General features: G+C 38.0%; 1 protein-coding gene across 2 annotated transcripts; it reads right to left on the reverse strand.

The window, feature by feature from the left end:
• Window positions 1-7,132: 7,132 nt before the first annotated feature.
• Window positions 7,133-11,754, reverse strand: CZH7orf25 (chromosome Z C7orf25 homolog). 2 transcript variants are annotated; one of them, XM_026702273.2, is made up of 3 exons: window positions 11,458-11,549; window positions 9,696-9,769; window positions 7,133-9,590 (listed from the first exon to the last, which is right to left on the reverse strand). In XM_026702273.2, the coding sequence occupies exon 3, from the start codon at window positions 9,575-9,577 to the stop codon at window positions 8,333-8,335; it is 1,245 nt and encodes a 414-aa protein (XP_026558058.1). In that variant the 5' UTR covers window positions 9,578-9,590; window positions 9,696-9,769; window positions 11,458-11,549; the 3' UTR covers window positions 7,133-8,332. The 2 variants fall into 2 exon arrangements, with proteins under 2 accessions (XP_026558058.1, XP_026558057.1); XM_026702272.2 differs by lacking the exon at window positions 9,696-9,769 and having other exon boundaries at window positions 11,458-11,754.
• Between the last annotated feature and the right edge of the window lie 3,589 nt (window positions 11,755-15,343).

Raw genomic sequence — 15,343 nt, forward strand, 5'->3', positions numbered from 1 at the left:
ATTCTAAAAAAAACTATTTACAGTCAAAAGGGGGAAAAAAGAAAGAAAAATAAGGTTAATATAAAAGGAAAAACCAGTCTAGTTACAGTTACTAGATCACAATGGAAGTTCAATGAAAGCAAAAGTAAAAGTAAAAAGCCAAGCCTCAATTTGACATTCTCTTTAAGAAATCGCCACTAAATCAGTTCCATCAGTTTTTGTCCAAAGTCTTACAGGATTCTTCTCACTTTAGAGTGTCCTTGAGTCCCCGAGAAAAAAAAAATTCTCACCAGCCGATGCACGTTCTCTTTCAGCCTCTTCCTTCCGGAGCTGTCACAGCTTCAGCAGCCGGGGCTGCCTCTCCGCCGATGGTAAAAGGGCTTCTTCTGGATCAGCCAGGGACTTTGCGATGTCCCTGGGATCAGCAGAACGCGCTCCTTACTATCACCGTCTCTACGGGACGGTTTAGGTCCATTAGGACCGACCAGGGGCGAAGATATCAGCTGCAATCTCAGAGCCCCAAGATTGCAGCTGTATCGCAGCAACGTGGCTCTGCCTTCAGGTGTTCTTCATATTAAACTTAAACAACAGATAGCATTTGATTTGAAAAAATGGGAAAATCTACAACTGTCATTGATAGGTAGAATCTCAACAATCAAGATGAATATTTTACCCAGAATTTTATATTTATTCCAAACCATACCAATTAGGCTTGGTAAAGATTACTTTGAAGAATTAAATAAAATTGTGTTGAAGTTTATATGGCAAGGTAAGAAAGCCAGAATAAAATTAAAACTTCTGCAAGATGCTAGAATTAGAGGAGGTTTTGGCCTTCCGAATTGGGAGTTGTATTACCAAGCGGCAAATTTAATGTGGGTTAAGGATTGGATAACATTAAAAAAGACTAGATTGTTGACACTAGAGGGGCATGATTTATTACTGGGATGGCATGCTTTTCTGTGGTATAAGGGAACTAAATCGCAGGGCTATTTTAGAAGGCATTATATAAGGGAGTCTTTATGGTTGAATTGGGAGAAAATTAAGAGAAAATGTTATTTGAAAATCCCAGTCTGGTTATCAACTATTGAAGCCTTTTCTTATCCTATAATATATGAGAAGGAACAAACAGTTAGATATGGGGAAATATTGGATGAAAAGAGTGAACTTAAAACAATGCAAAAACTAGAAGAACAAGGCATAAAGATGAATTGGTTTTCATATGCACAAATACATTCAAGGTATCTTATAGATTCTAAAGCAGAGGGATTTTATGATAAATTGACCAATTTAGACAGGATCTCGACAGGTACTGATGAAAAAATGATTAAAAAATTATACACTTATTTGTTGGAAATTTTATTAGAGGAGGAACAAGTTAAAGAAACGATGATTGTTTGGGGGAAGAATTTTGGATATGGGATTGATTTGGAGAAATGGGAAAAATTGTGGTCTCAAAATTATAAAATGACAATGTCAACAGCTTATAAAGAAAACTTGTATAAGATGTTTTACAGGTGGCATTTTCCCCCGACAAGAATTGCAAGAATGTTTAAGAACAAATCTGAAAAATGTTGGAAATGTCATCAGATACCTGGCTCATACTACCATATGTGGTGGACTTGTGAAGACGCTAGAAAATATTGGACTAAAATCCGCATATGGTTGGAAAAAATGACAAAGACACATATAGACTTGAAACCAGAGATTTTTTTATTGGGAATCTTACCTGATATATATAATAAAAATTTGAAGTATTTGATTGTAAATATATTAACAGCGGCTAGGATTGTATTTGCTAAGAACTGGAAGAGTGAGAAAACTCCATCAGAAGAAGAAATTATTAAGAAAATATTGGATTGTGCTGAAATGAGTAAATTGACATTTGAAATTAGAGAACAAGAAGATAAACAATTTTATGAAGTTTGGGATCTTTTTTATCAATGGTTAGATAATAAAACATAATGATAGAATATTCAGATTTAGCATAAAAAAAAAATTTTTTTCTTGATATTATCTTTATAAAACATTATCAAGGTAGATTTGGTATGATCTTATGATTTATTGCAAAATAAATTAAGCAAATTATAGTTAGCGCGTTAAAATATGAATTAACAAAATTATAAATGATTTTTTTTTTAGTGATGATATTAGGTTATACAATTATTGATTGATAATATGAGCTGTTATGTAATATAATTATACTAGTGACTAGGAAATGGATGCACAAAAAAAGTGGTAAACCAATTGATGCACTGTATGTAAATTTATGAAGAAGGATATTTTTATGTTTTTTGTGTTATGTTTATGTTTATTTTGTTATGTATGCTTATGCTTGTTATTAAAAAATAAAAAAAAAAATATTTTTTTTAAAAAAAGGGCTCTTATGAAGGAATTCCAAATCACCACCCAAGGCTGCTGCAATTATTCAACAATGCCCTACTTGCAGCAAGCAAGCCCCTGCCCTGCCAATGGGAGTAAATCCCAGAGGCTTAAAAGCCTGCCAAATTTGGCAAATAGATGTAACCCAGTATGCGTCTTTTGCACCATGGAAATATATCCATGTTTCAGTGGACACATACTCAGGGTTCATCATGGCCTCCCCGCAAAGAGGAGAGACCACAAAACATGTCATTAACCACTGCATCTGGTCATTTGCGTGCCTGAATTAAAAACTGATAATGGCCCCGCCTATACTAGTACCAACTTTGCTACCTTTTGTAAACAATGGGGCATTTTGCACAAATTTGGCATTCCATACAATTCTCAAGGGCAGGCCATAGTAGAAAGAGCCAATCTGACCCTAAAGAATGCTCTTGACAAAGTTCAAAACTTGATGGGGAAACTCACCCCAGGGCTACCGACGCTGCAAAACAAGCTTAACTTGTGCTTATTTACACTGAATTTCCTGAATGAGTCTGGCACACCCGCTTCTTCTGCCGCCTCTCGACACTTTTGCTCTCCATCCAAGGATGCTCCTAGACCTCCAGTCTACTTTCGACAGTTGCCAGATCCCACATGGCACAGGCCAGCTGAACTTATAACCTGGGGACGAGTGTATGCAGCTGTTTCCTACAACAACGCCACCACCTGGGTCCCCGGACGACAAGTGAGGCCTTTTCTACCCAAACCAGCCTTGCCTACATCAGCATCATGAAGCTGCCCACTGCATTCATCATTTGCCTCCTGGGTTTCCACATCGTTCCTGCCGATATGACAGCCACCCCATCCTCCTGCGACGCCTGCATCAAAACTACTTGCAGCGGAACGAAAACCCAATCCACCCTGATCTATCATACCTTGAAGCCTGAGTGCAACTCCACGACGGTCTCCCCTTGTCTGCATAAGAACACTCAATATGCGCGATGTTACACTGACGAAGGCATTCAGTGCTATGAGCCCAAGGCAGTGGGACCCATTACAGCATCCCTATATGTCTATGCATACAAAGGTGGCTCCAGTTCTGATCTTGCAGGAATGTTCTCTACCAGTCAAACAAAAAATGGGTACATAACCCATAATGTCACTCGGGGGGTACCAACACCTCAGTATGCTTTGATGCTTGCCTTGCCATCAGCAAAGGTCAAGGTCCTAACGACGCTGCAGGAGTTACCTGTGGCTCACACAGCTGGCAGAGATCTTATCTACAGGAAAAGAAATATCTCTTTCAAAAGGTGTCCAGGATTAACATGGGGGCCACCACTATTTACAACTACTGGTACACCCCACCTATTGACTCTGCTCAAGTAAGAGGCCCTCAAAATATTAATATCACTGTTAAATCAAGCTCTACTTCATGTACCACTGACAAATGTAATCCCATTTGTTTGTACACTCACTTACCTGAATCTAAGGGGGTACAATATCATTTTTTTTGGTCTTGGTATCGACGGTACCGGACGTGACCCATATGGTTATATTGTATTGAAAATCCACACTACCTCCAACACCATCCAAAGTTTTCTTTGGAATATCAAGATGAAATTGGCAAATTGAACTCTCTCCCTATTCCCCCCAAAGCTCATAACATGCAAAATCGCTTGGCTTTAGATTATCTTCTTGCCAAAGAAGGAGTGTGTGGAAAATTTAACCTTAGTAATAGTTGTATTGAGGTAGATGATAGCAGAAAAATTTATCCAACAATTACTGATAGAATGATCAAGGTTGCGCATGTACCCATACAAACATGGAATGGTCTTGATTTTAGAGACATGTTTGGATCCTGATTCCCAAAATTGCCTGGTTTGCAAGCTATTGTAGCGCTCATTGGTATGATTGCTGCGGGATGTGTTGTATTGCCATGTGTATTACCCATCTTTGTACGCACTATTTCTAACAGTTTATCCCTCTTGGCTGAGAAAAAAGCCACTGCGCAGGTAATGGCTCTCTGGAATCAACAAATAACTAACACATATGAACCACTGCCATCTGAAGATGAGATAGGAGAGCCAACCTGTGACGACCCAGACGAGGAAAAGATGTTTGTGATGGTTGAAGAAGTCACGAATGCCATGGATAATATCAGCATGCACAGCACTCTTGCCTACGCGCCTGACAAAGACTGTTATTGGGACTAAAACACTCCCAGTCTCCTAAAAAGGAAAAACAGGGGAGATGTGGGAACTATGATTCTTTGTTCTTTGTGTACGTGCTAGGACAATGGAGCCTTCTGGTGGTTGGCTGGAACACGGAGCAAGGAGCAAGGACAAATTGTTGCCATTTCTAACCAGAACTGTAGCAAACTTAAACTTTGCAGCCTTGTATGCTTTATGTGAATGATCAGTGCATGTTGTGTGATGTAATGCGTTCGTGATAGGACGTTAACAAAATTGCTACGTTAACAAAGATTGCTTCTAATAAAAGAGGGTTTCGGACTTTGCTCTGCGCTCTCATCCCAAGACAACTTTGCGTAGTGTCTTCTTTTCATGAGAGACCACCACATAAATATTGACTTTTTTATATAAAAAAGCAACTTTTACCCAAAATCAGGCAAAGCAGGCACGTAGATTGAGTTGCTCACAGAATCACAGATTCATTCAGAGATCTATATTTCTGCCATCAGCTACCTGAGTCTGTCACATAAAATTTGCCTGCAAGCAAACTCATGAAATTTGTTCTGCTTTTAGATTAGCTAGAAAGCAAGAAATGAGAAAGCAAGAAATTAGAACAGCTAATGGTCAGGAGAAAAAAAAGAAACATAGCAACTTAGCAGGCAAGTTTGACGGTGCACATGCCAGGTAAGGAGTGAGTGGGCAGGGCGGAGCCAGCCATTGGCGTAATTTGACGGATCTCCGGCAGGTAGAATCCCACTCCTGGTGACAGTATTTTTTGAACACGTATATAGACCATTTCCAAAAAACCTCAGCTGTGCTGCCCGGACAGCCAACAACCGCTGCATGCAGGTGCACAGCGTTTCAAACTCTTCTTTCCTGCTTTTTCATCCTCAGCTGTGAGACACAAAGCAGCTCAGGTTGAAAAAGCAGGAAATAAAGGACAGCCAAGAGCCCGGGCGGGCAACTGGGCCAAACAGAGCACCAGACCACCGAACTGGTTCAGTGTCTGCTGCTCTTCAGAGCTACAGGTTCTATAGAACCGGGCCGAACCAGTAGCATCCCACCCCTGCCAAGGATATTATATTTGTTTCAGACGATTCCAATTAAATTAGGGAAAGAATTTTTTGAAGACTTGAACAAAATAATGTTGTAATATATATGGCAGGGAAAGAAGGCAAGAATTAAATTAAAATTGATACAGGACACCAGAATGAAAGGTTTTGGACTACCCAATTAGGAATTATACTACCAGGCAGTTACATTGATGTGGGTGAAAGAATGGATTGTTTTGAGAAATACTAGATTGTTAACACTGGAAGGTCATGATTTACAATTGGGGTGGCATGCATTTTTATGGTATAAGGAAAGCAAAGCACATGGGTATTTTAGGAGACATTATATTTGAGATGCTTTGTTGTTAAGAAATGCAAGGGGAGAAAATAAGGAAACATTATATGAAAATACCAGTCTGGTTATCAACTATAGAGGTATCTGCGTTTCCAATTGTTTTTAAAATGGAACACATAGTTAAGATATAGTGAAATTTTAAACGAAATGTGTGAACTGAAAACAAAGCAAGAATTAGATGAACAAGAGATAAAGATGAATTGGTATTCCTATGTGCAAACACATTCTAGATATGATAAAAGAAATAAGACAGGTTTTATAAAGAACTTACTGAATTAAATAAAATCTTTAACAGGTACTGAGGAGAGGATAATGAAAAAATTATATGGTTATTTACTAGGAGTGAAATCAGAAGAAGAACAAGTTAAAGAAACAATGATTGCCTGGGGGTGGGTGGGATTTTGGATATGGGATAGATCTAGAAAAATGGCAGAAACTATGGACTAGAAACTATAAACTAACAATGTCGACAGCATATAAAGAAAATTTGTATGTTTTACAGGTGGCATTTATCCCCAGCAAGAATAGCAAGGATGTTCAAGGATAAATTGGCAAAGTGTTGGAAATGCCATCAGGCACCTGGATCATATTACGATATGTGGTGGACATGCACAGAAGCTAAAAGATACTGGACTAAAATACACACATGGCTGGAAAAAATGTCAAAACAACATATACATCTAAAACCAAAGATATTTCTATTGGGAATTTTACCTGAAAGTTACAACAGAGAATTGATATATTTGATTATTAATGTTTTAACTGCAGCTAGAATTGTATTTACTCAAAATTGGAAAAATGAGAAAATTCCAATAGAGGAGGAGGTGATTAAGAAAATAATGGAATGTGCAGAAATGAGTAATTAACATTAGCAATCAGAGACCAAGAAGAAAAAGAGATATGGGATTTATTTTATCAATGATTACATAAAAAAGTAGGAAACTGAATTATAATACAATAGTAATGATATGTTATAACTGATTATTCTGGAATGAATTACAATATGAACTAAAATTAGTAAGAACTGAGATTTGCTATAAAGGTCAATGCAGATTTGAAATCAAAGTCTAATGATATAATAATAATATTATATGACATGGAAAGTTGATTAATGTAATATGAATGTAAATTTAAACCTAAGAGGAAAAGATTATAGCTATTGTGCACAAGACATATGTACCAACCGACACACTGTATAATTGAAATAAGACTTTATTTGTTGTTTTATGTTTGTGTTTGTCTATGTTTGTTGTTAAAAATAAATTTAAAAAACAAACAAACAATAATACATGGGCAAACTACTGATGCAAACTCAAGGTAAACTGCTCCAAACTTGATTGCAGAAAATACAACTTCAGCAAGAGAGTGGTCAATGCTTGGAATGCCCTACCAGACTTCGTTGTTACAGCTTCAACCCCTCAAAGCTTCAACTTCAAACTGTCTACTGTGGACCTCACCCCATTCTTAAGAGGTCCTTTAAGTGCATAAGTGCTCTAGCAAGCCTACCATCCCTGTTTTACTCTACCCATTTATCTATATTTACTTCCTTTGTTCTTATTTATGTTCATACTTATACTCGTTATCTTGTACATGTTTGACAAACAAATACATAAATATTTAATGATCAAAGTTACAATGGCACTGAACAAAGTGACATGACCATTTTTGGACTTTCAATTGTTGCAGCATCCCCAGGGTCATATGATCAAAAAACACATGGTCAGCAACTAGCATGTATTTATGATAACTGCAATGTCCTGGGGTCAAGTGATTACTTTCTGTGACCTCCAACAAGCAAATGCAATGGGGAAGTTAGATGTATTTAATAACTGTGTTGCTAGCAGTGATTCCGTTACCAACTGTGGCAAGAAAGATAATAAAATAGTGCAAAATTCACTTAACCACTGTCTTGCTTACCAACAGAAATTTTGGGCTCCATTGTGGTCATAAGTTGATAATTATCAACACAATCCTTTGCACCAAGATTATTACATTGTGCATATCTATGTCAGCCTCAAGACAATGCAGAATTGCTCTAAGAAAGCATTCTGGCAACACACAGGAAAAGTTATATAACATTTACATGAAGTTATACATGAGTAGGTGAAGCACAACATAGTATGTCTGCCCTAAGTTTCTTTCAGTTCAATTCAGTCAAATGAATAAATTGTGTCCACATAACATCAATATTTTTATGCATTAAACTATTGTTTCTAAAATTCCTTAAGCTAGAAATAGTATACATAATAGTGGACATGGCAGGGGAAGGATATTGTAAAATTTCCAGTCAGACGTAGTATTTGCTGGTTCTCCAAACTACTCAAAATTTCTGCTACCAGTTCTCCAGAACTGATCAGAATCTGCTGAATACAACCTCTGCATAATTTGGAACCAACTTAGTGCTTTAGTAAAGGTGTGGCAGAAGCTTCTTTGCTTTCTGTCAATGCCCTTGGTTGATGAATAAACACACTAAACTTTACTCCCTGATTTGCTGCTGCCCGAACAAAGCCACTATTTGCTGTCATAGTGATGGCCTTTAAAGTATCTCCTGTTCCAAAGATGATCAAAGAACGGTTATTGATTTTAGAGCTAGTCACTAATTTTGAGGCATAATCAGAGGGTTGGTCTGGGACCACATGGATTCTATCCATAAGTAATGTGGCTCTATATTTTTCTCCAGGACCTCCTATAGTTTCTAAGATAATCTGAAAATCTTTGATTGCAGATTCACAAGCAAACAATTCTTTCTCCTTCATGAATTCCTCCAGTTGTGGGAGAACACTCTCACATCGCTCTTGTAAGGCCTGTTCAGTTAAGACTTTCTCTTTGAATATAAAGTAACAGCCTCCATAGTTTAGGGCTGAGACATATGTAATCAAAGTAGTAATGTCTAAATTAACCCTATTGCATGTATTTACTTTCAACATTGTAGGAAATGCAACACTGGCTATTAAGGTATCCCGATCTACTTTAGTCATTTGAAAGCATTCGTCCCCATTGTCAGATTCACTAGAACTGAAGGAGTGATCTTCTTTAAGACAGTTCATTGATAGGTTCACAGCAACAATATCCCCCCGCACAGATATATTCATTTCTTTTAGCCTTTCTGCCATTGGGCTGGACAAACCATTGTAGAAAGCAAAAATAATGTGTGGGCTGCAATATTGTATTGGTTTTTGACAACTTGCTTGTAGGAAATCCTCTGCTTGTTCAATAATGCTCTTGTCACCATACTGGCCCCTGCCCAACCAAATGTTATGCAGAGCTTCAGCTTTCCGACCAACTGCTTTCACCCAAGTATGCCCATTATTTGCAACTACGTCTACTACCAAATTTTGTTTTTCACCAAATGAATCCTTATAAGTAAAAACATGGAGAACACCAACAATATCCTCCAAGTTCTCTGCTGATTCAATGACAGCTTGCAGATGAGTGAGATTTGTACTCTGCAGATGAGACTCTTTGATGCATATTCTACCAGCTTCTATTTTCTGCAAGAATTTTAGTTCTGCCTTTAATTTACGGCAAAGTTTTGGTCCACCTTCTATGCCATCTTTTTGGGATCTGCAAATAGCTTCTGCTCTTTTAATTAGTTCCTTAGCCAAGATAATTCTCTCACACAGCAATGAATGTGCAGACATCTTGGTAACATTCCTAAGAAGAATTTAAAAAATATAGTTACTCAACATAAAGAATCCCTCCAGTCATGCTACTAATGTCTATGTAACTCCATACCTGAAAGTAAGCATTTTTACTTACTAGTCTAACTTATAGCCTTGAGATTCCTTGATCTTTTTTCCAAGTACTAGTCAGGCTTAGTATCTGGACTGCTTCTACAATACATATACCAAAGATTAGTTTTCATGTGATTTGCAGTATTTTCATCCTTTTTTATAATCTTTGTTTAAAACTTTGAATCCATATTGGTGCTAAGCTATAGATGGCATTCCTGTAGTACTGAACAGTACCTCATTTAGTAAATCATGTTGCCAGGTTGCCAGTGAATGGTAGTATGAGAATCTATTCAAGGAAGCCTTTGTTCTATAGATCTCTATATGCCAAAACTTCCATGAGAGTTCAAACTCTATTTGTTTGGGATCATTTGTAAATCTTTAAGCATTCTGCTCTACACATTACATTTTCTATGCTGCAATTGTGTTGCACCAAGATGACTACTTTTTTAATAACATCCCAACACAAGTGAAAGAAGAGAGGAATTCTTCATGTCTTTCTATATGATAATTTCTTTACTATTTTGAGTAATATACTGTATTGGCCATATCCCATGCTTGTTAAATGCTTTAAGTACATAACATAGTGCCACCTCCTGGATTGGTAATAGGACCACAATGCAGATAGATTTAAATATTCATCTAGGAAAATGCAGCTAATATCCCAGGAATCACAAACAATCATTCCGTGTGCAGAATATTTTATATAAACTAAATTATAGTTTATGAATATAAAAGCGCTGTCCCCTATATTTTGAGTGATTTCAAGTAAATTGGATAATAATTAGGGGGTTTTGCCATGGCAGCACCAGTCAACAATTCTGATAATTACATTCTAAGAAGGGAGAGAAATATGTAATCTGTAATTTGATGTATACCATATCCCACAGAACAATCGAGAGATCTGTGCTTCAGAGCCATAGTTTTTTTACCCATGGCAACAACAAAAAACAGACCTGACTTTGTTTTGTGGTAATTCAGTATGGACAGATGGGCATAATCTGTGATCTGACAGGAAGTTTAGATGGATCTTATATATAAACTGTGAGGACCCATATTGACCAGATCATTTGGCAAAGTTAAAGTCTCAAATGCCAAAGCCTAATGGAGTGGGAAATGGAGACATAAAACAGCAATGTATATGGGTCCTTAGTGCTCTCTGAGTTTTGTTGTTCTCCTGCAGACATTCATTACCCAAATTAGGTAACATTATTAGCACTGATGATGTTACCTAGTTTGGGTAATGAAATATCTGCAAGAAAACAACCAAGTTCAGAGCGCACCAAGGACCCCTCGTGTCAACTCTGAGCTATAAATATTTTTCTTTATTGGAACGTTTCAATGTTATGACAGTTCGGTGTTTTCTAGAGCCGAGAATGTTTCTTCCTAAAATTCAGCGTCCCATCACTCCACCAAAGACTCCACAGGATTTTAAAAGCTCTTTGGATTACATTTTGCACGCCACCGGTTATGTGATGAAATAGCAGGCGCCCTTCTCAGCTTCGGTGAATTCAGAGCGCTACTTCAAAACATCCATTCCTGATTTCGTGATGCTGTAAATTGCTTAAAACTATAACACAAGTTATTGCAAGATGATTGGCTGTTTCTCATTGTGCTCTGACCAAGGCTTCCCTGATCGGAAGTCTGGATTTCTAATATCAGCAGAAAAGCAACATCCCACAGATAACTTCTCGTTCTTTTACCCAATTACAGTAAAACTTCCGTCGTTTGGGCTTTAAAACCCGCATTCGCATAGCGCCATGCACATTTCAAGGGTGACCGATACTCACGAGTAAGGCAGGATAGGATCTCTATGACAGGAACCCCTGACTGCAGCTTCGTTTACTTCCTCTTTATCTCACGAAGAAAAACAGCAAGTCATTCCGACTGACGCTTTCCAGCCAGCCTGGCTTCCGGTTTAGATAAGAAGCCGCCATTTACGAGGCGACACTGAAGGATCTTTAAGATGGGAGCCTAATTTTTGCTGTGGTGATTACTGAGTCACATCCTCAGCCTTAATCATTATTTTGTTTTTTGCTGAGGTAGACTCTGGGTTTAGAATAATTCAAATCTATCGGGATAACTGCGAATGGAAAACGACTGGTCGAGACTGAAGTTAATCAATCTCAGTAATGCACTTGTAATAAGTGCTATAAATACAATACATGAGTGAATATATGATCTCACCAAGGGTTTTTCTTGAATGATACAATGCTACCGAATCCAATAAAATAAACTATTGTTTAACAGTGAGTGCAGGTGTTCACAATAGACCATCTTCAATTGGTCTTTATCCCAGTCCACTATTCTATCTTGTTTGAAGGCTTCCACCATTGTTCCACTGCCCAAAAAGTTCCCTATCAATAACCTCAACAATTGCAGACCAGTGATACACCTATCATCATCAAGTGCTTTAAGAAATTGGTCTGCTGACACATTATTTCTGGTCTTCCACAAACATTTGATAAATGCCAGTTTGCATACAGAAAAAATAGATCTACAGAGGACGCTATAGCCATCACTCTTCACCCTGCTCTGACTCATCTAGAAGGCGGTGGCGCTACATGAGGATGCTTTTTGTGGATTTTAGTTCAGCATTTAACACAATTCTTCCATATAGACTAGTGTCTAAACTTCTGGACTTTGGACTTTGGGACAGAAACAGCATTGGTTGTACTTTTGGATTTCTGTCGGGAGCAGGATGGGGGTAGTGCATTCATCCTTGCTCTACTTGACCTCTCGGCTGCTTTTGATACCATTGACCATGGGATTCTCCTGGGGTGACTTCAGGGGATAAGAGTGGGAGGCCTTGTGATGTCCTGGTTCATTTCCTTCCTCTGTAGCCGCTCTCAGTGTTGATAGGAGGGGAGAGATCCAGCCCTCACCCATTGCTTTATAGGATTCTGCAGGACTCTGTACTCCCTCCGCTCCTGTTCAACATTTATATGAAGCCGCTGGGTGAGATCATCTGTCTCCATGGACTAAAGTATCACCAATATGCTGATGATACTCAGCTGTATGTCTTGGCCCATGGTGAGTTAAGTGTTGCTGTGTCCTCCCTCTCTCTGGAGGCTGTTAGGGGCTGGATGGGGACCAATGGGTTGAAACTAAACCCTTGCAAGACAGAGTGGCTCTGGGTTTGGGGTTCGTTGGCTCAGAGAGAATTGCCACTTTTGGTCTTGGATGGGGTGGCACTACCCCAAACAGACCCTGTACATAATCTAGGGGTTTTCCTGGATTCACGACTCCTGCATGAAGAGGTGGTGGTCGTGGCCAGGAGGGCCTTCGCGCAACTGTGGGTTGTGCACCAGTTATGCCCTTTCCTGGACCAATACTGCCTACCCCCAGTCACTCATGCCCTGGTCACTTCCCATTTTGATTGTCATGCGTTCTACATGGGGCTGCCCTTGAACAGCATCCAGAAAGTCCAGTTGGTGCAAAATGCAGCGGCCCACATGGTTTTGTACAGACCCCCGTGTGCACGTGTCACCTCTCCTGCAGGAGCTGTATTGGTTGCTGATTTGCTTCCGGGTGCAATTCAAGGTGCTGATTGTCACCTTTAAAGCCCTTCATGGCTTGGGACTGGGTTATCTGAGTGAACATCTTTTGCTGGTCACATCTACCCAATCAATTAGAACAAGGAGACAGGGAATGTTGTGGGTCCCATCCCTGAGGGAGATACACCTGATGGGACCCAGAATGGCATTCTCCATGGTGGCTCCCTCTCTCTGGAATATCATTTCCCCAGGGATTAGAATGGCCCCCACTCTAGCACTCTTTTGAAAGGCACTGAAGACCTGGTTTTGCCAGCAGGCCTGGGGAACCCAGAGTGGGATGAAGCCCATAATGAGTTTAAATTCTGTTTAACAATTTCATCAGATCTAAAGAAGCAATTTTATCACAGTATAAAAGTTCAATAACAGCTTATTACTTTGTTGCATGTTAAATACATACAGTAAATCCATAATGATGTATTAGAGCCAGTTTAGTCTAGTGGCTAAGGCATCTGGCTAGAAATCAGGAGCATGAATTTTAGTCCTGCATGAGGTATGAAAGCTACATGGGTGACTGAGGGCCAATCATTTTCTCCCAGGCCACCTCACAGGATTGTTATGAGAAAACTGGAGCAGGAACAAGTAATAAGTATGCTCATCGCCTTACTTATAAAAATAATAAAGGAAAAACACATAAAATGGGAATGGTAGAAGTTTTAACAGTGTTTATCATTTTCTAGAATAAATTGTAAAAAAATTATGTGGGATTACATCCCATCAAAAATTTAAAAAGTTGATGTTTGGGTTGTTGGTAGCATACTAAATTCAGAGGAAAAAGTGATGTTTCAGAGTATAACACAGTGCCTGTTATCATGTTCATAGATGTTCGCAAGGACTTTCCTCCTATCAACCACAATATTCATTAACCTTCCTTTTAAAACACAGCTAATGATAAAAGATATTCCATACCATGTAATATTCATTTTTTTCTCTTTAATTTCTAGTGTCAATCTATTCATTTCTGCACATTCAAATATATTTTAAATTATTCAATTATTTTTCCCTCTATCAGTATTTTATCACTCTTCCAATTTTGGGCAAATACAATCCTAGCTCCTGTTAAGACATGTATAATTAAGTAAATCTTTTATTTACTATAACCTTCTGGTTCCATTCCTAATAGGAATATTTCAGGTTTCAAATCTATATGTTGTTTAATCATTTTTTCCAACCATATGTGTATTTTAGTCCGGTACCTTTTAGCCTCTGTGCAAGTCCACCACATATAATACGGATAGAAAATAAAACAACCTAAAAAAGATTTGATGTATTTATAGAACAATTAGAAAAAATTAAGCAAAGTTATGTGTGATATTATTATGTATATGGGAATATGTATGGGAACATTGATGTATTGTTAGATTTGATAAGGATATCATTTATGTTTAAGTAATTGAAATATGTACCCAAGTCGATGCACGATTGAAATGGAATTTGTTGTATATAAAAAACAATAAAAAATTATTTCAAAAAACAAAAACAAAAAAACCCACCACAGCTAGTCTCTAACCTTTCTAGAAACTACAATACATGCAGCCCCACAAGTTTTCTAAAGACTCCTGCTTCTTAGTGCTAAAGTAATATATAAAAAAACCAAATTATGATTTACATATATACTGCAGAGAGGTTATATGTCAGTCTAAAGTTAGACATTAAAAATATCATAAATCCAGATTTTTGGTAGATCTATGGTTGAACAGTAATTTTTATACCTTTTTATCTGTAAAAGTGGTTTTAAAAAATTGACTTTTGAATGTAAAAATAGTGCCTATTAATAAGAGGTGCATACAAAATGAATATATTCAAATCCGTATTTACAGTGTTCCTAAAGTACTAACAATTCATTTTGGGTCAACTACAGTGTGAGATAACTCAAACGTGGATGTTTGGATTATTCTGGGATTCATACAAAATGCAATCCAGACAAGACAAGTTAAGGTACGGTTTTTCCAGCACAACTGCTCTTTTCTTTTCTAGCTCTCAGAGCAGCAGATTCCATTAGTTTCCCTATGCTCCCAGTAGCTTCCTAACCCCCCATGCAATATATCCTGGAGCCCACCAACTTTCCCAGTATTTTTCTTTCTCTTCAGATATGGGCATCATTAGCATATTATATCCCCTC

The sequence above is a fragment of the Pseudonaja textilis genome, chromosome Z (genome assembly GCF_049901715.1).
Source record: "Pseudonaja textilis isolate UNSWEBS1 chromosome Z, rPseTex1.2, whole genome shotgun sequence".
In the NCBI taxonomy this organism is placed as follows: Eukaryota; Metazoa; Chordata; class Lepidosauria; order Squamata; family Elapidae; genus Pseudonaja; species Pseudonaja textilis.

What these genes read in the sequence shown, in the direction of transcription:
- CZH7orf25 (XM_026702272.2), bottom strand. Translation starts at nt 9,577, where the DNA reads ATGTCTGCACATTCATTGCTGTGTGAGAGAATTATCTTGGCTAAGGAA.